The sequence below is a fragment of the Balaenoptera physalus genome, assembly GCF_965194825.1.
Source record: "Balaenoptera physalus genome assembly, chromosome: 12".
Lineage (NCBI taxonomy): Eukaryota > Metazoa > Chordata > Mammalia > Artiodactyla > Balaenopteridae > Balaenoptera > Balaenoptera physalus.
Window position 1 is genome coordinate 52939078 of NC_138897.1, and position 22610 is coordinate 52961687.

Below are 22610 nucleotides of genomic sequence, written 5' to 3' on the forward strand. Positions count from 1 at the left end.
TTTTCAGTTACTTGCAACGTTAATATTTAAAAACCCTAATTCTATGCCTGCTTCTCATGATCATTGCCAAATAACACATATTCCAAACATTAGTTAAAATAAGATTTTCCATGGCCTTCGTTTGAAAACTGGATTTCTCTGGGAAGTTAATGTTGACTAAGTAAGGTTGACAATCATAAGAGAATTTTCAGATCCACTTTTTCTCTAGAGAGTTTTAGGAACCAAATAAAGATTTCTTCTGGGGTTCCTTCTAATCTTCAGAAGTAAGGCCACGAACCCAGTGACCCTGAGAATGTTTTCAGTCTCTGTAATTCTCTTTAGAATTCTTATCCTACATGCTGTAATTTGTGTGTTTAAGTAAAGCATCATGGGATTATAAAGATGTATAATTTAGGATGTATAATTTCACATAGAGTGACCCCTTATCAAAAGGCTTAAAATTGGATCCTCAGGTCAGGACTCTGCCATATAGCACAGATGGATGTGGACAGAAAAACCCATCTCTGTGATCTGAAGACACTTCCGCCCACTTCATACCACCATCAGATTTTCATACCCCGTATTTGCAATAGACAAGGGAAACCATCACAGAGAAAAGTTAAGCCACGTGTTTTAACCCAAATTCCAGTTTCCTGTAAATCAGTGGTTTTGTGCCTCTTTTTTAGATGTCAGTGTATCTGAGGAACATGACACGTTTGCATCATGGAGGGGGAGGTACTCACCATGGCAAAGAGTCTCAGCAATGGGACCCGGGGTCTTTTTCCCTTCCTCCCCATTGTGAATTACTGCCATGGCGTGTCATGCGATCCAAAGCACATTTCTTGCTCTTGTGCACATCTGGCATGAATATCATCCCTGAGACTTTTATTCAACACATTTTTAGTGAGCACTTTCTATGGGCCTGACGTATTGACCACAGACATCTTTAGACTTCCTGCTCTGGTTCTTAAGATAGTAGGAAAGGGCTATCGAAAGAAAGGTAAGAATCCGTAAATGAATATGCTGATGCACGTATACACTAATAAGTGAAGCAGGCCAGGTGGACAGTCTGTCCTTGTCCAAAGGAGATAGATGCTCTCAGCTGTAACAGATTGCTGTGTCAGAAGTTAAGCCTGGTTTTATGCCACGTCTTCCTATTTTCAGGTAAAAATATCCCAAAATCTGTGTGTTGACAACTTATTAGAAAATTTTTTCAACACTGTCAACCAAACATAATGCATTTCTGCTTGTAACCTTTGGATATAGTGGGAGCTGTATAAGAAATCAGGGTGGACAAGTCCTTTCCACTGCCTCTCGTGGCTCCAGTTATGCCAAAGAAATCACTCTGTATTCTTATATGGAGTTGTCGTGATATACTGAGGACGGTCAAGGAATGTGTCACCAGGTTAAAGACAGTCCGCAAGCATAAGATTCAATTACTTAATTTCCTGTAACTGAGACCTCTAATAGAGCATTTTTCACCCTCAGTGTAAAAATATTTATTAACTGTCATCATCCCTGTACTCAAGAGTCTGTTTTCCCCTTTCTACAAAAAGCTTCCATCGTTGTCAGACGACACGCTTACTCGTGGTTAAGCCCCTCTATTAAGCTTGGTAGTTATGTAATTAAACATCGCCTGGAAAACGATGCTTCTTCGTGCGTAAGCATTCAGAATTCTCTAAATGAATCCCTCTTTTTATTTTGTATAACATTTTAACATTTCAAAGGCTTTCCCGTCTGTCATACCATTATGTGCCTCTGCTTTAAGATAGTCTATAAATAACTCACATGTCCTATAAAATTTTAAATGGAGCCCATGTGTGCAAGATCAAGGTGTTTTCACTCAAGTTTTGTATGGGTGCTTTGAAATACTCTACCCTCACAAGAGGAGACAGCATCCCCATGCCTTTGCTCACGCTGTTGATTCCCCCAGAATGGTCCTTTCTCCCAAACCCACGTGTCATTCAAGGTTCGAACCTAACACGCTCTTTACCTCTCTGAGCGTTTTATACTTGGCGATGTACCAACCGTACATCCCACTCTGGCTTGTCCTACTCTGTGTGCCTGCTTCCCCTCCCGTATCACCTTGTCCATCCCTCAGAGGAGGAGCTTTTCCTCAGTGCCTTCACTCGTTAGCTTAGTTGAAGCCCTTGGTAAAGAGTTGTTTAGGGGAGGGTTGTCAGAACAACTAGGGCGTCTCAATGAACAGAGCTCAGTTTTAGATTGACATTTGGAAGTCAGACATACCTGGTTTTGATTCTCATGTCAATCGAATACCAGCTGTGTGACCTTGGACAAGTTACTCAACCTTTCCGAGTCTGTTTCTTTATCTAAAATTATGGTAATAAAGCATTCTTCAGAAAGAAGAAAGGAGAAAGTATCAGTGAGAAGACACTTACAGGAGGCTGGTACATAGTGGGTTGAATGTCAGTGACTCCTTTGTTGTTTTAATCATTCTTCACATTCCTGCCCCTTCTCCCTCATCCATCCAACCTTGTAGCTGGGACTTGACTCGCCCTCCCAGATGCCTGCGCCAGGAGCTAGGCTTTGGAGTCTAATCCATTTGAAGTCAGAGCCTGTCTCTGTGTCTCGGTAAATCTGGAGCCGTCGACAGATGACTTGGGTGATTTGAGACTCAGTTTCCTCAATTCTTAAATAAGGATAATAAAACTTAACGTCACACAGTGTTGTTCAGAGCATTAAATGAGCGAACATATGTAAAGGATCTCGAGCACTGCCAGAACATGGTAAATATTCAAGCGTCGAATGAATCAAAACCACTATAGAGATAACTGTAAACAGTTTTGAGCTGGTTTTAGACAGAGATGAAGCCTGAACTAAAAAGAGTACCAGAAAATCTGTACTTTCTGTAAATATCAACAGTGAATTAGAGAATTTCAGTTAAGCTGGGGATGTGACGTTTTATATCACCAGAATTTAGAGGTTTGAAAACTATAAAGTATTTGCCCAAACCTAAAATTTTGAAGCATTTCCGCATTATAGTTAGTGTCTTTGGACATTCCCGTCCAGCTGGCTGATGCTAAAGCTGAAAATAGTTCTGAAGGTCCAACCAATGCCCAGAGCATCCTTCTTCCCAAGTTCTTCTCTGCCCCTCAAAGTGGACAGGCTGTATTGCCAAGACATTCCCACAGGACTGCACCAGAAGAGAATCCACACTCCCTGGCTTCTTACCTCTGGGCCAGAGGTTGGAAAACTTTTTCTTTAAAGGGCTAGATAGCAAGGCTTTGGGGGCCACATAGAGTCTCCATAGAATATTCTTTGTCTTCTTTATTGTTACCGTTGTTTTAAATAATCCTTTAAAAATGTAAAAGCCATTCTTCAAGGAAAACAGGCCACAGATCAGACTGGACCCACCAACAATAGTTTGCAGACTCTAGACCAGAGGTCCCCAACCTTTTTGGCACCAGAGACTGGTTTTGTGGAAGACAATTTTTCCACGGACCGGGGTGGGGTGGGGTGATGGTTTGGGGATGATTCAAGTGCATTATATTCATTGTGCACTTTATTTCTATTATTATTACATTGTAATATATAATGAAATGATTATACAACTCACCATAATGCTGACAGGAGGCGGAGCTCAGGTGGTAATTCCAGCGACGGAGAGCGGCTGTAAATGCAGATGAAGCTTCACTCACCCACCGCTCGCCTCCTACTGTGCGGCCTGGTCTGTGCCCTGGGGGTTGGGGACCCCTGCTGTAGACCACTGAAGGGAGGGAGGAGTGAAGTGGTTTTGAAACCTTGATGAACTAATGCCTTCCTCTAAGTAAAGGAAAATACACTGGCAACAATTTTTTTTAATATGAAAGCAATATAACATTGTAGGGGAGGAAAAAGTTTTCTCGACCCTCCTCAGGTCCCTGGCTGGGTCTGAAAATTAAACCAACAAAGACAGATTAACAAGAGAAGAGCACACACATTTGATGGAACTTTTACCTGTACATGGGGGCCTTCACAAGAGAATGAAGACCTGAAGAAGTGACCAGAGCAAGAAGAGTTTATACCCTTTAGACAAAGAAACAGTAAATTTGTAAAGAATTGACAAGACAAAGGGTTTGGGCTAAGAGTAGTAAATGGTGAAGTAACTAGGAAGTTAAGGGTTAGTTTAAGAAGGTTTGCCATTAAAAAAAAAAAAGAAAAAGGAAAAGAAATGATGCCATTTGCAGCAACATGGATGGACCTAGAGATTGCCATATTGAGCGAAGTAAGTCAGAGAAAGACAAATATCATATGATATCATTTATATGTGGAATCTAAAAAAAGGATACAAATGAACTTATCTACAAAACAGAAATAGAGTTGTAGAAAACAAACTTATGGCTCTCAGGGGTAAGGGGGGGAGGGATAAATTGGGAGATTGGGATTGACATATACACACTACTGTATATAATAAAATAGATAACTAATAAGGGCCCACTGTATAGAACAAGGAACTCTACTCAATACTCTGTAATGGCCTATATGGGAAAAGAATCTAGAAAAGAGTGGATATATGTATATGTATAACTGATTCACTTGGAAACTAACACAACATTGTAAATCAACTATATTCCAATAAAAAATTTTCTTAAAAAATAACATTTCATTATAGTAATAATATACACCCAAATATGACCGCTGCATTGCAGAATTACAGATGAGATTGCTTTCTTTATAATTTTTTTTATTTTCTGAGTTTTATATCATAAACACGTAGTTCTTTTATCATTAAAAAAAGGTTTGTTTGTGCAGAGTTCTAGGTCCCAAACCCTAGTCTCTGATGATGAAGAGGACTTTCCTCCTCCAGGTTCAGGAGGGGGCTTTTTACATGGGAACGTTATGACCTGTTTCAGGGAAGAAGGGTGAGGTGGGAAGAGTCAGAGTGACGTTCCTGCTTCTGCCGTTTTTAAAAACAGTGCTTGAGCTTCAGATATTTAATATGCCACGATGCCATAGTTTGGGGTAGCCTGTCCTGAACCCCATCAACATTAAGCTAGTACTTTTCCTTCTATGGTACAACTATATTTTCTCGTCGGTTTTTTAGTCACTTTGTAGTGGGACCTCATCTCACTGCTGTTTCCCATTGGAAACTGATGAGGAACGTAGGAAAGCAGATGGCGCACAGACTGTCGAAATGAAAAACACAGAAGAAAGAGCTGCGTGAAAGAAATATTTAATCATAACATGAAAAGCTCCTAGTGGCAACTTTTCCATTATGTTAAATTTCATTCATTTCTATGCATTCTGGGTATGAGTTTAAAAACAGAGGTTGTAACTTCCCATCTTAATGCCCGTCTCCCATGGGGTGTTGGTCCATCTTAATGCCCGTCTCCCATGGGGTGTTGGTTTTGTGTCTTGCAGGACTATGATTTGAGCCAGCTCCAGCAGCCTGACACCGTGGAGCCGGATGCCATCAAGCCGGTCGGCATCCGACGCTTGGATGAGAGACCCATCCACGCCGAGCCCCAGTACCCGGTTCGATCTGCAGCCCCGCACCCTGGGGACATCGGTGACTTTATTAATGAGGTGCAAAGAGAGACTCACTTTTTTTTTATCAGGGTGTTTATTTTATGCTAACAGTTAGTACTGTGGAGACCACAACTTGCTGGGAATACAGCTATGTAGTTCATGAAAACACAATTCTTTTTCCTAACTTTATCTTTATGCAAAAGGAAATGTGGCTTCAGTAACAGAGAACAGATGAGATGGCTTTGGTCAGCCCAAGAGAGACGGATCAACTAATATCCTGCATTTGTAAATGACATCCGTATATATTATCAGTATTAGTCACACTCTCTCCAAAAGGATTTTTTTCCCTAGATTACAAGTAATAAATAGGCTAACAATATTATAGTGAATTCTAATTTCATTTATTAGCACTGATACATGTAATAAGAGTTCACTTTCATTTTCCTCACACTGTACCCTTTGAATGCCACAAATGGTGAGAATTCAGTGCCTGTCCAACAACGAGAGGTCCATCAAATGAGATTAGCAGGAAGAGCAGCTAAATTAAATATTATGTAAGTGATTTAAATACTTGTCTAGTTGAGGAGTTTTAAGGGCTTCTGCAAGAGGCAGCTAATTCTCTGTTGAATATAACAGATACGATTTCCACTGTCAAAATTATTATGGCATTCTCTTATTTCATTACTGACCAAGAGTTCTGCTACACTTAATCCTTAAGTTTTGAAGTCAGATGATTTATACTGCTTCTTTTGATCATGTCTACAGTTTTACTGCAATTCTTCTTTTGAATTTTTATTGTTAGTGTAAGAGAATGATACATATTGATATTGGCAGGGCCCGTGAATATATGGCAGGGCCCGTGTTCTCTGGCCAGATCCTCCCACTCAGAATCTCCAAGATTAGAATTGGTCTCAGTGCCTTACAAAGTGGAAAGCATCTGTTGTATATATTGCCTTCAGTCCCGTGCAGATAAGACTCATTTCCTGGGCTTCCTTGAAATAGTCATATATTACGTCTACATAATCAATCTACCTTAGATTTTTAGATGCTCTTATAGTTTGTAGGAAAAGTTTTGAAACAAAATTAGCTTATCTGTCTTTACAATATTCATTACTATCTATTCCTAAAATACATGCTACTTTTTGAACTTATCTGTTCACTTCTGTTAAATAGGTAATAGGTTAATTTGTAGTAGACACGATTTAAAAGCTGGTAGAAGGCAAAAACAGGATGCTGGTAACTCCTTTATGTCCAAAAATATGCCCCGACTTTTCCAGATTACTTACATACATATAGGCCTGGTTAGGGGAATTAGCAGGAATATATATGATCTAAATATAAGATATATATTATATAAAATATAATATATTTATATATATATATAAAACTAGATATTTTTGAATATGTAAGAGTGCCTGATGATTTTAGTTCTAATCTAGCTTTTGTCATTCCAAGAAATTGTTTATTTATTCCTGTGGTTGTCAGGTTTCAAGATATAGTGAACCTTTTGACTGTAGGTGTAGGCACTGGACTTTTTTCAAGCAAGAATTCTGGCTTTGGTGTAATTCAGCAAATACTTACCTGAATGTTTCTGCAGTCCCTGAAGTGTCACTGTTCTGTGGGCTTCCATCCCATCCAGGACACTCTTCTTTTCTCGTGGTAAAATTCGGGCGCTAAGGGTCGTTTCTAAGGCTGTAATCTGATTCCTGCCCTCTCTTCCCCCCACATTCCCTTTCTGTGCTGCAGCCCCCTGAACTATTTGTAGTTCCTCAAAGGCAAAACAGGTTTAACTATAACTTTTGCGAAGTTCTTGACCTTCAGTGAGACACTCATTTAGCCTTCAGATTCAACTGAAGCGCCCCTTCTCTGTGAAGCCCCTTCGATACCCCTGGGAAGGTTACAAGACTCTCCCTGGGTAGTAGCCCTCACCATGGGGTGTCACTGTTAGTATTTATTTCTTCCTTATGAGTGCATCCATTCTCTCTGAAATGGGGACTATTTCCCTCCCGCTCTTCTTTGTGTAACCTAAGCATCTACTATGTTGCGTAACTCTTAGATTCTGTTGTTTCAAGGAATTCAAGGGCTGTGGCAGGTGTGTAGGGCATGCAGCCGTGAGCATCACCCATCTGCATTTGGCTGGGATTCACTGGGGCCCATGTCTGGAGGCTTTCACTCTCACTGGTGCTGATTACATTCAGGAAGTGAGGATATCGGCTGTTCCAAGTTGTGTGTTTTGTGTGTACCTTGTGTTTGTGTCTGGGTGCGTTCACTCTTTTTTTTTTTTTTTTTTTAACATGACTGGATTTTCTTCAGTAGAGAGAGGAGAGTATCTAGTTAGTAAGGTTCAGTTACCCAACCCTTCTAATGCCACAGTAGGAAAAGGTACACAGGTAGGAATTTCCATTTGGAATCGCCTTTTCCTAAAACAGCGCCCAGGTACACAGTCTATAAAGTGGCTGGAGGTCGTAGCAAACATGCGTGAATACATATATGAAGAAGTTTGTTCTGAACAACTGACTTGCAGATTAACTTCCAGAATACAACCCATTCATAATTTGAAAATTGTCTGCATTTGTTAGAAATGGCTCATTTGGAAATCATCTTGAGCTTGGTTAGGGATTATTCATTTAGCAGATAACTACCGAATATCTATGGTGTGTACATCCTGTGCCAGTGATGTGTAGATAAGACATTAGACATAGATTCTCTCTGTGTGAGTTCCCTGCGCTGCTGCTAGCGTGATCTCTGTACCAGGCGAATGTTCCAGTATCTGAACCCTTACGTTGCCAGGCACAGGACACCCATTAGATCTGGTTCTTATTAGGTGGTCCGGCTTCATCTCAGGCCCCTCCTCTACCTGCATCCTACAGGCCAGCAACAGAGACCTCTACTTGTAATTTCTTATCTCAGCTTGTGATTCCATGCCAGCACCAGTTCCCACAGTGTTTTTCCTGCCTGGAGTGTCCTTTGCTCTTTTTCTAGATATTAGTTAAGTCTTTACCAGGCCAAGAAGGGTCAGGGACACAGAGTATTATGGGTGGGCGCCATCCTGCAACATCCCAATGTACCTAGAACTCACCTCCCTCCATGACTCCTATCCCAAGCATCCCTTCTACCTCCCCTCAGGGCCCTCCTGTGGTCCAGCGGAAGAGGTGTATCCCTGGGGAATCATTGTGGGGCACACTGATTTGGTGAGTACATGAATGGACAAAAGGATCACATTTGGAAATTATTCCCCAAATGGCTACTGAATCCTTGAAATTGAATGTGATTGTAAGGCAGAGGAATATGGAGTAGAAAGGGGAACCCAAAATCTATACCTAGAAATGCCCTACTTTTGGACACAGGAAAAAGAAAGTCTAAGGTGTTTAAAGTGTCACAGAAAACAACTAAAAAGAGGGTCGAGGGATGTGATGGTCAGTTCTGTGGAAAAGTCCAAAGAGATCAAACTGTTCAAAGGCCTAAATCAGAGATTACATTCAGACTCACTGTGTAGATTCTTCCACCTAAGACATGCATTAAGACGTGTACAGTATCTTTCTATAATTGGACAGATAAAAATAAATACAGGTAAAGTTTTAAAAGTGGTGGAAGGCACCTCGAAAGAACTCAAGCACATTTTATAAATACATTTAAAATACAAACAGATTTCTTTGTATCTCCAGGTTTTATTTGGTTTAGCGTAGTACCGAATGTTCCAAAGGAAGAAGAATATAGTGGAGATTATAATTGGAGTGTGTTTATAGGTGTAAGGAATAGGTAAACGCATGAGAAAATTTTCTAGTTTGTTTATTTAAATAATAAATCTCAAAAATGATAACGTTTCCAGACTGGTAGGTAGGGTAAAACAAATCACACATTTTTGAATTTTAAACACAGAATTTCATTCTATTTTGAGGTTTTTAAACAAGACCTTCAGATGGTGAAAAGTTGAAACAATGTCATTTAATCTCAGCCCGACAGTAGCTATTAGCATACCTCCAATAACGATACTAATTCTGTATATTTCTTTATCTCAGGAATCTAAAAACCAAGGGCATATTTCTATTAAAGGACTGACTTTTGATTAACATTATTAAAAAACTTATGGAAGGTGCTCCTGGAATACTTTGTTTAAAACTCCTGAAGTTTAAAATTTTTGCCTTTTTTCTCCTATTAATTAAATTTAACATGTTCTTTTAAAAATATCTTTGTCCCCTCCTACAAGAGTTAGGCGTTTTAGTTCAAATCCAGGTGCCTCATTTAACAGCTCTGTTACCTTGTACAAGGTCAGGGTCCTTGGATGTAACCACCTGGATTTCTAGTTTTCTTATTCATAAAATGGGGATGATAATAGACCCTTCTATTAAGATTTCACTGAGGAATGAATAATAAAATCCATGTAAAGTGCTTGGTATAGTGACTGTTGCATAATAAAATCTCTTAATTATTATTAGTATGGTATTATCATTACAAGTTACTATTCAGGAGTAAAAACTTTCTACTGCCCTATAACTGTAAATAAAACAGATAGAACCCTCTCCTTTCCAAAAAAAAAAAATGCTTTCAGTAAAATGAATTTCCCAGAAAGAGACATAGTAATGTTGGCATTGATAAGTCACAGAATTCCACTGTCATGTGATCATGGTATACTTTTATGTCCGCAGATATTTTAAACCTAAATCCTAGCTTCTTCTGAAAGGTATAGGTATAAACATGAACGAGGTGCTGAGGAGAAAAAATTAAGCCCAGGACAGCAGTACAAAGTTACCATCTAGAATACTTACTGGATGTCAAGCAGTGTTTTGGACAGCAGGATATGAAATGAATACAAAACCACCTCAGCAGAAAGGGATGTCACAATCTAGTGTAACCAAAACATGGCAATAAAAGTAAAGCAGACCAGAGAGACCACAGGAATTACTCTCGGTCATGGTTAGGGAAAAAATTCCAGGCAGCAGAAGTGACATTTTTTATGGGCTTTAAACAGTGGATGGATGGATGGATGGATGGATGGATGGAAATTAATCAAATGAAAAAAATATGAGATGGGACATTTTAAACAAAAGGAATCACATTTCAGCTAGCAGGAAATGAATGCGTAAATAACATGGAGGTATACTAAGAACATGACATTTTTTAGGTTTTGGGAGATTTTGGTGAATAATTTAGTGAATAATTCAGTTATGGTTGCTGGAATTGAGAAGAGTTGCAACAGAAAAGGTGGGTGAACAGATTAGGTTCACTGAATGCTCCTCAGAGGGTTTTGACTTCATCCTATAGCTTACCCTAACATCAGGCATCAGGCATTTGAGTAACACCTAGTTTTTTCCATGTCTGCAAACTTCATCTATGATGTACTTATTAAACTTTTAATCAATTGTAACTTTGTTTTAAATAAAAATAATTGTTTTAAAGTGCCTGTGCACCAATTAAAAATCACCTTGCATACACCCAGGGGGACTCCCCCCTTATTTTGGAAACACTGCTGTAGGGGATAGCAATCAGAAAGTTTTACTTGGGGTGGAGAGGATGTGACATCAAATAATCAAATAACGTCTGAGAAAGGAACCAATAGTAGTTTGTAAGTAAGAAGCAGGAATAGGGAATTCCCTGGCAGTCCAGTGATTAAGGCTCTGCGCTTTCACTACCGAGGGCCTGGGTTCCATCCCTAGTCTGGGAACTAAGATCCCACAAGCTGCACACTGCCCCCCTCCCAAAAAAAGCAGGAATAGTTCTGGGGACAGGGAGACCAGTCAGGCCTTTGCTGTGGTCCAGGCAGGATAAAATGATGACCTGAACTAAGGCAGTGGATTTGAGACAATAGAGGACTGAATGTAAGGGATCAATAGGAACTCTTTCCTCTTACATCCTTCGTGTGTTCCCTCACCCAAGAATGTGGGTTTTTTATAGTCCCTATAAAAGCATGTCTCCATCCATAAAGCATGGGATCAGAAGTCTATAAATATAAGCTCAGCAAGAATTCAGCCAGAGCCACAGCTCTTTGATTTGACAGAGGCAGTTCACTATGGAAACTAGTTCAGATTTATCCAAAGTTCAAGCTCTGCCTCTCCAGGAAAGGTGAAATAAGCACATCCTCTTCTAGATTTAGTCAAATCCAGGTAGGGAGAGAGAAACACATGCAGTTAGCTTGTAAATTTGGCAACATGTGTCACACATCATGTGAAGTGGTGTCCACACGTACAAATAAAGGAATCCCATAAGGGAGGACCAGAGCTCCTGTGCCCCGCCCCCAAATCCCGAATTTATCTGTACGTCGTTCACCCTGGTTGCCGGCCTGTCACCATCAGTTTCTCAGGACTTGACTATGATCTTTTTAGAATTACCAAAATAGTACCCGGAATTTATATAATGCCTCAGCCGGAAAAGTCGTATTTTATTCTCGGATAAAAATCAGTGGTCTCCAAGTGGAGGGGACTTAAAGTACTTAACCTTCAGCCTAGAAAGATGGCTCTTGCCTAAGAATTCTTGAAAAGTTCACTGGGTTTTGCTCTTTTGTAATCATGAAAACCTGAGGCAGTGTTTGATGTTCTGGCTAGCACAGTGACCTCTTGGGTTTTATAGCCTTTATAGCCTTAACCCCTTTTTTAAAAAAGAAGTAAAACATAGATTCAACAACTATCAGAATGACCAGAAAGTCAGGGCAGGAGATAAAAAAATTTTTTAAGAAATATTTTTGAGAACCTCGGTGGTGAGTATGGAACTGGATTATCACCAGTGTTATATTTGTTTTAAGGAAATTAATTAGGTGGCGTAGACATTTGATGAAGAGCCTTGGGCCCTTTAACACACCGGTGAAGACCAGGGAGCTTCTAGCCTTTATTCTAAGTCACAGGAAACACGGACCGTGGCTTTCATCTCCAGGGAATCCAGGCACACATGATGCCCTGCCATTGACCCTTTCAAGTTCATCTTAGTCGTCACCTTTCCGTATTTCCAGTTTGGTGCTGATGCCATGATTCACATATCTTCTGTATTTCAGGATCCAGGCAGAAGGAAAACTTTCCTCTGGGGCAGGCTTTTCTCCTGGCAGAGGGGGAAAGGCGAGGGGACTGGTGGAAGCATGTTAGACTCTTCGAGTCTCCTCCACGCAGCTGCTTCCATTCATTGGCCAACGCCAGTCGGGTAGCCAAGCCTGACAGTGGGTTAGGGAAGTCAGCTGGCTCCAGAGTGGCACTTGTGGTGCTGCGGGCATGTGATCCACCCACAGGGAGAGGATGGTGAATCACTGAGGACAGTAACACAATCTACCACAAAAAAGAAACAGGAATTTTGAGAAATTGGGAGTTTGCAGTTCTCCGTCTTAACAGAATTGCCCTGTAGCTTATTCTGTAAATATGATCAAGAAAATCCTATCTAAAATTATTTGTGTTTTATATGCTGAAGTAGTTCAAGGAAGACTTGTTTTATTTTACTTTACACAGGCATGTCTGGGTTGTAAATAGTCTACCTGAGAAGAGGAACAGTGGTGTTTAATTAAAGGTTAGGATTGTTGGTGAGACAGACTTTGGGATGGGGAAGCAGTAGGGTGTACTTTTCTTTCTGGTTTTTGATTGAAGTCGAGCAGCTGCCATTTTGTTTCTAAAATGCTATGTCTTCACATCTATTTTTCTTTTTTTCAAATTCCAAAGCGAGAATTTTTTTCTCTAACCTTAAAAGTTAAAAAAAAAAAAAAAATTCACTAATATTCCTTGAGCTCTAACAAGTGCCAGACACTGTGGTGAGCGCTTGGGTCCCTTTATTTTATTTGGTCTCCGTAATGATCGTATTACTGTGATTACAGTTGCAGATGAGGAAATGAAGCTGGTCGAACTTAGCCCAGGTCCCACAGCTAGTACTGTGCAGAGCCGAAGTGTCGCCCCAGAGTCTGAGCTCTTAACCACTACGTGTACTGACTCCAACCTTAATTTTCATGCTCGTTTCCCTCTTCCTCCTCTTTTCTACTGATAAAAAAACATATATGTTGGGCTTCCCTGGTGGCACAGTGGTTGAGAATCTGCCTGCCAATGCCGGGGACACGGGTTCGAGCCCGGTCTGGGAAGATCCCACATGCCGTGGAGCAACTGGGCCCGTGAGCCACAACTACTGAGCCTGCGCGTCTGGAGCCTGTGCTCCGCAACAAGAGAGGCCGCGATAGCGAGAGGCCCACGCATCGCGATGAAGAGTGGCCCCCACTTGCCGCAACTAGAGAAAGCCCTCGCACAGAAACGAAGACTCAACGCAACCAAAAATAAAAATAAATAAATAAAACTATTCCCTAAAAAAAAAAAAAAGAATCTGGTGGCCTGGGTTTGAATCAGAGCACCGTTGAAAAAAAAATATATATATATATATGTACTCATAAAACACATGTGGATTGGAAGGATTGATCTAAAGATGGACGGTTCATCATGTCTTGGATAAGTGAAGCCACCATAAGCCCACCGGCATTTTTTTTTTAATAGATCTTTGTTGGAGTATAATTGCTTCACAATACTGTGTTAGTTTCTGTTGTACACCAAAGTGAATCGGCCATATGCATACATATGTCCCTGTGTCCCCTCCCTCTTGAGCCTCCCTCCCATCCTTTCTATCCCAGCCCTCTAGGTCATCGCAAAGCACCGATCTGACCTCCCTGTGCTATGCTGCTGCTTCCCACTAGCTGTTTTACATTCGGTAGTGTATATACGTCGATGCTACTCTCACTTCGTCCCAGCTTCCCCCTCCCACCCTGTGTCCTCAAGTCCGTTTTCTATGTCTACATCTAAGAGCTGTGGGAAAAGAGAATGATTGTTTGGAGACTAACATTGGTATATCTTGGACTTACTAGAATGGAAGTGGGAAAAAATTAGAGAAAAAAATACCTAGTATTTTTAGTATAAAAAAAATACTTAGTATGTGGCAAAAAGACATAGTATTAAATCTTTAAAGTTTTGTAGAGCATAATTATGAAATACAGTAGCTTCAGATACATGAGTTATGTATAAAAAAAGCATCTTTTTGCAGAAGTTTATTGATAAGCATTTCCTTGATTCTTATTTTTCCAGTTCTTTTTAAGAGCCACGTATATACATATTATTTTACCTTGGCAGGATCCTCTTCCCCAGTGTTTATACTATGTATTGATATTGGATCGTGACGTTTCTAAAGCCTGTGGGAGCTAGAAGTCACTCCCTTCTTAAAAAATAATACCTGATCACAATTTATCAATTAATTTCACATTTTATGTTCTGTTGAGAACATAAATGATTTAGTGAATAACTTTCCTTTTATTGTAATCACATCTGGCCCGTCTTCTTTCTTCCTTTGACATCCTTCCAAATTTATGTCAAATAGAATGCCACTTCCTCCTCGGACGCGTAGCTCTCATTGCCGGTCGAAGTTTGTTTTCAGCATTCTGATGATTTTTGTCTAGACTTCATAGTTTTGTTACTTATCATTTATTTCCTACTACAGTAATGTCTGTTATGCTAGATTGTAAGCTTACAGAGGGCAAGGATCATATGGCACTCATTTCTATGTCCCTCTCTTTTTGCCTTGCCTATAATTCCTTTTAAGCCACTTTGTCGCCAGAATCCTCTGAGTGACCATACATAGATTAGGGTCCACATACCACATGATTTCATAGCCTTCTGTATTATTTCATGTACCTTACTCTTCCAGTAACTATTCAAAACTGGTCTTGCCCGATGTACTATTACAGGAATGCATTGCCAGACTTCATTTAAGATCTTCCCCTCACAGCTTCAGGCAGTTGGCCACTCATTTCTGTCACCTGTCAAACGCATTCTCCAATGAACCCTGTCCCATGGTATGTTTCGGCCTCACTGAGCTAGACTCCTTAGGGTTCCTTCTTTGCGGAGGAGAGACAACAGTTAGTTTTTGTCTAACTTTCGAACATGGTGATAACCCCAGTCTCTCTGGGTTGCACATGCGGTGGTCTGCAGGTGGAAACTTAAAAACAAGTGTTGGATGCCACGGGACCACTAGCGTCTGCTTGTGGATTTGCTAATCGTAACCCTCTCTTCACCCTTTTCTTGTCTTCCAAACCGCAGGGCCTTAAAGCTGCTGACAACGATCCCACAGCTCCGCCATACGACTCCCTCTTAGTGTTTGACTATGAAGGCAGTGGTTCCACGGCCGGGTCCTTGAGCTCCCTTAACTCCTCCAGTAGTGGAGGCGACCAAGACTATGACTACCTGAACGACTGGGGGCCCCGCTTCAAGAAACTCGCCGACATGTACGGTGGAGGTGATGACTGAACTTCAGGGTGAACTTCACTTTCGGACAAGTACAAACAATTTCAACTGATATTCCCAAAAAAAGCATTCAGAAGCTAGGCTTGAACTTTGTAGTCTACTAGCACAGTGCTTGCTGGAGGCTTTGGCAGAGGCTGTAAACCGGTTTGGGCTCAGAGGGAATATCAGTGATCCAATACTGTTTGGAAAGACACTGAGCTCAGTTACACTTGAATTTTACAGTACAGAAGCACTGGGATTTTATGTGCCTTTTTGTACCTTTTTCAGATTGGAATTAGTTTTATGTTTAAGGCTTTAATGGTACTGATTTCTGAAACGATAAGTAAAAGACAAAATATTTTGTGGTGGGAGCAGTAAGTTAAACCATGATATGCTTCGACACGCTTTTGTTACAATGCATTTGCTTTTATTAAAAATACGGATTTAAAGAGACAAAACCACTCATGGAGCAATTTTATTATCTTGGGGGATGAGACCATGAGATTGGAAAATGTACATGACTTCTAGATTTAGACTTTAGTTTGTTTTTTTGTTTTTTTTCCACTAAAATCTTAAAACTTATGCAGCTGGTTGCAAATAAAGGGAGTTTTCATATCACCAATTTGTAGCAAAATTGAATTTTTTCATAAACTAGAATGTTAGACACATTTTGGTCTTAATCCATGTACACTTTTTTATTTACTGTATTTTTTCCACTTCACTGTAAAAATGGTATGTGTACATAATGTTTTATTGGCATAGTCTATGGAGAAATGCAGAAACTTCAAAACACGTGTATGTATTATTTGGACTGGATTCAGGTTTTTTGCATGTTTATATCTTTCGTTATGGATAAAGTATTTACAAAACAAAGTGACATTTGATTCAGTTGTTGAGCTGTAGTTAGAATACTCAATTTTTAATTTTTTTATTTTTTTTATTTTTTATTTTCATTTTTGTTTGGGGAGGGAGAAAAGTTCTTAGCACAAATGTTTTACATAATTTGTACCAAAAAAAAAAAAAAAGGAAAGATAAGAAATGAAAGGGGTGGCCTGACACTGGTGGCACTACTAAAGTGTGTTTTTTAAAAAAAAATGAAAAAAAAAAAGCTTTTAAACTGGAGAGACTTCTGACAACAGCTTTGCCTCTGTATTGTGTACCAGAATATAAATGATACACCTCTGACCCCAGCGTTCTGAATAAAATGCTAATTTTGGATCTGGTGACTGGTTTGAACTTTTTCTTTTCTACTTGAGCTGCTTTGAATGTTGCAAAGATTCAGGTCCTGGGGTTGCGTTGAGAACCGTAGTACAAAAGCATGTATTAGTTCTTGCACTGTTCACCACTGAAACCCTTAGTGTGGCATCCGTGTCCAGTGGGCAGCAGAGAGAACCACTGTGGATCTTCTCATCATAGAAGAAGAACATCGAGTGACACAAGAATAGACTACACTGAAGGTGGTATACAAATCACATCCTAAGTTCAGTGAACTTTGTGTCATTCTTAACATCCTTTATGCCCTTCTGCTCGTGCTTGTGGTTACAACTGACTCCAACGGGCCTTTCCCACTAGAGCACCGATATAAAGAAAAGCTCACTAAAAAGGGATAGAGCTGGCCCTGGAAACTGCAGCGGATGCCAGGAATTCCCAGGCAATCTGTTGAAGCCATTGTTTGATGTACCTAGTGAAATACACTTTGGTTTGACTTCTATTCATTGACTGGACCTTTTTTTTTTTCCCCAGCTTTATTAAAGAGGTATAACTGACAAAATTTTGTATATTTGAAGTGTACAATGTGATGACTTGATATACGTATACATTGTGAAATGATTTCCACAATCATGTTATTTAATGAATCTATCACCTCACATAGTTACCCTTTTTGTGTATGTGTGGTGAGAATACTTTAGATCTACTCTCTTAACAAATTTCAAGCTTATAGTACAGTAGTAGCCTGACGCAGTCACAGAGGACAGAAAAGCGAAACCACCTTACTCAATTTTGTAAAACTGTTCAGTGTCATACTGTGATTCATAAATGGATTTTAAGAGACTTGAAAAAATTCTCACTCTATTTTCCTGTATCCCTCATGATCGTTATCTCACTACATATGCTTATGTTGTACACTTTGAAAAAAACTTAGGGCTTCCCTGGTGGTGCAGTGGTTGAGAATCTGCCTGCTAATGCAGGGGACATGGGTTTGAGCCCTGGTCTGGGAGGATCCCACATGCCACGGAGCAACTAGGCCCGTGCGCCACAACTACTGAGCCTGCGCGTCTGGAGCCTGTGCTCCGCAACAAGAGAGGCCACGACAGTGAGAGGCCCGTGCACCGCGATGAAGAGTGACCCCCACTTGCCGCAACTAGAGATAGCCCTTGCACAGAAACGAAGACCCAACACAGCCAAAAAATAAAAATAAAAATAAATAAAAATAAATTAAAAAAAAAAAAAAAAAAAAAACTTACACAATATACCTCCTCTAATTAACTCCATGTGGTTTTTTGCTTAACTTAAAGATAATTTTATATTAGACAGTGAAATTTACTTTTCTATTGATTCACTCTGTAAGCAATATTTTCTTGTTACTTTTCTAATCATTAAATGCCAGACCTTGCCTCTGGAATTTTCATAATGAAACTTACTAAATTTGCTAATTGGAATAGTCTTTTTTTTTTTTAAATGGATTTTTAGACTGCGCCTCTGTGCTGCTGTACATCCAAATGAAAAAAACTATCTTCTTAAATTCAAATGTTGCAACATTTAAAATTCGCAGCACTCAGGTAAACAAACATAATTACATTCTTTTTTTTAATTTTATTTATTTTTGGCTGTGTTGGGTCTTCGTTAATGCGCTCGGGCTTTTCTCTAGTTGCAGTGAGCGGGGACTACTCTTCGTTGCGGTGAGCGGGCTTCTCATTGCAGTGGCTTCTCGTTGCGGAGCATGGGCTCTAGGCATGCGGGCTTCAGTAGTTGTGGCACACAGGCTTAGTTGCTCCACGGCATGTGGCACCTTCCCAGACCAGGGATCGAACTCGTGTCCCCTGCATTGGCAGGTGGATTCTTAACCACTGTGCCACCAGGGAAGTCCCCCAATTACTTTCTTACAGTTGATGTTCACTCACAGACTATCTCTAACACAGGCCTACATTGTTCTATTGCCCTTTGCTTTACTGCGCTTTGCAGATACTGCATTTTTTTACAAAATGAAGGTTTGTGGCAACCCTGCGTGGAGCACATCTATCATGCCATTTTTACAACAGCATTTGCATAACTGCTTGTTTCTGTGTCACATTTTGGTAATTCTTGCAATATTATAAACCCTCCACCAGCAAAAAAGATTATTACTCACTGAAGCCTCAGATGATGGTTAGCATTTTTTTTAGCAATAAAGTATTTTTTAATTAAGGTAAGTGCATTTTTTTAGACATAATGCTGATGCCTACTTAGTAGACTACAGTATGGTGTAAACATAACTTTTATATGCACCAGGAAACCAGAAAAAATTTGTGTGACTCTATAGTGCTATTCACTTTATTGTAGCGGTCTGTAACCGAACCCTCAATATCTCTGAGGTATGCTTGTGTATACATATATATATATATATATATATATATATATATATGTATACACACACACACACACATATATATATATATATACATACACACATATATATATAAATTTTAAGCACTAATAAGCATTTTATATATACACAATCAGTAAATGTAAACATAGTATTTTTCAAAACTTCCCTTTTTTGCAGGAGTAATTCATGACTATATTTCCTTTGTGAAAATACTTTTTCAAATTAAAAAAAAACAGGAAACAGAAAGTAGAAGCCCCCTGCCCTGATACAGGAGGAACATCTGTTTAGCTATTTAATATGTAATTTCTAGTCTTTTCCAAAAAAGCATTTTTACACATACATTTCCATAAAGATTTTATTTTGTTTTGTTTTCATGAAAGTGGGATTGTACATTATGTATTTTCTGTAGTTTGTCTTTTTCACTAGGAATGAATCTTGGAAAATTTTCCATATTAGTGTACATATCTACTTCATTCTTTTTAATTGCTACATATAGTATACCTTAATATGCACATAGAGTTTAACACTTTCCCAAGTCAGCGGTCCCCAACCTTTTTGGCACCAGGGACCAGTTTCATGGGAGACAATTTTTCCACGAATGGGGCGGAGGATGGTTTCGGGATGATTCAAGTGCGTTACATTTATTGTGCACTTTATTTCTATTATTACTACACTGTAATATATAATGAAATAATTATACAACTCACCATAATGCAGAATCGGTGTGAGCCCTGAGCTTGTTTTCACTTGCCACTCACTGATAGGCTTTTGATGAGCCTGCAAGCAGTTGATTTATTATGGTCTCTGTGCAGTCAAACCTCTCTGCTAATGATAATCTATATTGGCAGCCACTCCCCAGCGCTAGCGTCACTGCCTCAGCTGCACCTCAGATCATCAGGCATTAGATTCTCATAAGGAGCATGCAACCTAGATCCCTCGCATGTGCAGTTCACTAGGGTTCGCGCTCCTATGAGAATCTAATGCCGGTGGAACTCACATGGTAATGCGAGCCATGGGGATCAGCTGTAAATACAGATGAAGATTCACTCGCTCACCCGCCGCTCACCTTCTGCTGTGTGGCCCGGTTCCTAACAGGCCACGGACCGGTACCAGTCCTCGGCCCAAGGGTTGGGGACCCCCGTCCTAAGTAATGGTTGTTTCCAACTTTTTCACTACTACAAACAATGCTGCAATCAGTTAACATCCTTCTGCCTGTCTCTTTGCATGTTAGATGCTTGGAGGTGGAATTGCTAGATTAAAGAATGTGAAGAGTAGTTAATTAAATATGGCTAAAATTATAAGTGTTTTAATGTTACTTCAAAGTGCCTTTTAGCTAAAAGATGATGAGGCTTTCTAAAAGCCAGCAACTTCCTTCTTTGGCAAAAGGATTTTATGCTGCTCAAAATAGTAACCACAAAATGTAAGACAATCTAGCCAAGGCCTTTTTCTTTTTTCTTTGGAAGGTAGCCTTTGAGTCAGGCCACAGTGCTCGTTTCAAATACTCTGTAAAATGACTATAACCATGTAATGTAATAAAACCTTGAAGACTATATTTATGAACGTGGTTTATGGGCCCCATCCAGCAACATGTTTTTCTAGGTCGTTTCTGGTGATTTGGATCACTTCTGCAACATTGCCAATAAAAAAACTTGCATACAAAGTGCTAGAATCTCTGTGAAGTGAGTTATTTTCCATGACAAAAATGTGTACATTTTAAATTTTAATGAGACGTGACCAAATTGCCCTAATAAATGCTACACCAGTTGACACTCCCGACAACACTGTATATAAAAATCTATAGATCCTCATCTTCAACAATCTGGGACATTACACGTGTTTAAAAGTTTTGCCAATATGATACACAGCATAAGATAGCCTCATGCTAATTATGACTTTCCTGATTACGAATGAGATGGGTTGGTGATTTTTTTTCTTACTTATTAGCCATTTGTGTTTCTTTGAATTGCCTATTTTTATTTCCCTATTGAATTACTTGGCTTTTTCCAATTGATTAGTAAGAACTTGTTACCTGCATTTTTTCCCCCGGTCTTTTGCTAGTCTTGTAAACTTGTCTATGGTGTTTTACTGACAAACATTTGATTTATGTGGTTTACTCTGTCAGTATTTTCAACCATAGATTTTTGAGAGGGTCTTCTCATTTCCAAATTATAAAATTATTATCCTATGTTTTCTGTTTTTTATGGTTTTGCACTTATTTAGCTCTTTAATTTACCTGATAATTATTTTGTATGAGGTAGAAATCTAACTTTTAAAAACCTTTCTAGGCGCTTCCCTGGTGGCGCAGTGGTTAAGAATCCGCCTGCCAATGCAGGGGACATGGGTTCAGAGCCCTGGTCCAGGAAGATCCCACATGCCGCAGAGCAACTAAGTCCGTGCGCCACAACTACTGAGCCTGCACTCTAGAGCCCGGACTCCGCAACAAGCGAAGCCACCATAATGAGAAGCCCGCACAACACAACAAAGAGTGGCCCCCGATCACCGCAACTAGAGAAAGCCTGAGCGCATTAATGAAGACCCAACGCAGCCAAAAATAAATAAGTAAATAAATAACTTTCCAGATAACATGGTCTGTTTTCCAAACACCATTTGTTAACCCAATCATAACCCACCTTTATCATATACACAATTCCCTTAGAAGTGTATGATTATTTCTAGACCGTTTATTCTGATCATTTACTTAATCTCTGCACATCACTAGATCTTTATACTAAAATATCATTTCTGACAAGCCAGTCCGCACAGTTCTTTCTTCTAATCAAAATTTTCTATATTCTTAATCTTTCTTTTGTACATTAATTTTAGAAACTTTTTGTCAAGTTCCATAACAGATTTTCTTGGAAATTTTATAGAGCTGTGAGGAGTTCATAGCTTCATCTATTCTCCCATCCAATACTATCATCTCTCTCGCTTTTCCGATCATATATCGAGTTTTACTAAACATTTCATTTTATTACAGTTTTATAATTTTTGCTTCATTAGTGCGATCCACTTTTGCAGCATTTTTTTCAAATGATTCTTTTACTGCTGTATTGGAAATGTATCCACCTTTATTTATTTTTCTTGTTTCTAACTGTCATTTTACTCTTGTGTTATTTCGAATAGCTTTTTAGTGATTCTCTTGGATTTTTCTGATAGATAATCATTATTGCATACAATGAGGTTTTTTCCTTATTCCAAAATCAATACTAAGTTTATTTCCTGTATAGTTAGTAGTAATGTCAATCATAGCTTTTATTGTTTCTATCTATAGGACAGTTTTGTATATTTCATCGTTATGTATAACATTTACTATAGGTATAGGTATATTTCATGGTATAGCTAGCTTACTTTGAGATTTT

At 39.4% G+C, this 22610-nt stretch overlaps 1 protein-coding gene and 1 long non-coding RNA gene across 3 annotated transcripts in view; one reads left to right on the top strand and one right to left on the bottom strand.

Moving 5' to 3' along the window:
* Positions 1-16883, top strand: part of CDH2 (cadherin 2) — a 213051-nt gene extending 196168 nt beyond the window's left edge. For both annotated transcript variants that reach the window (XM_082416011.1, XM_082416012.1), the window contains 2 exons: positions 5341-5505; positions 15483-16883. In XM_082416011.1, the coding sequence (XP_082272137.1) occupies positions 5341-5505; positions 15483-15689 (372 nt within the window). In that variant the 3' untranslated portion in view covers positions 15690-16883. The remainder of the gene's footprint in view (positions 1-5340; positions 5506-15482) is intronic.
* An 85-nt stretch (positions 16884-16968) lies between these two features.
* On the bottom strand, positions 16969-19258 carry LOC309639223. Its single transcript, XR_014251530.1, has 3 exons — positions 18812-19258; positions 18133-18649; positions 16969-17810 (listed from the first exon to the last, which is right to left on the bottom strand). It is a non-coding gene; the product is annotated as an uncharacterized lncRNA (long non-coding RNA).
* Positions 19259-22610: the final 3352 nt, after the last annotated feature.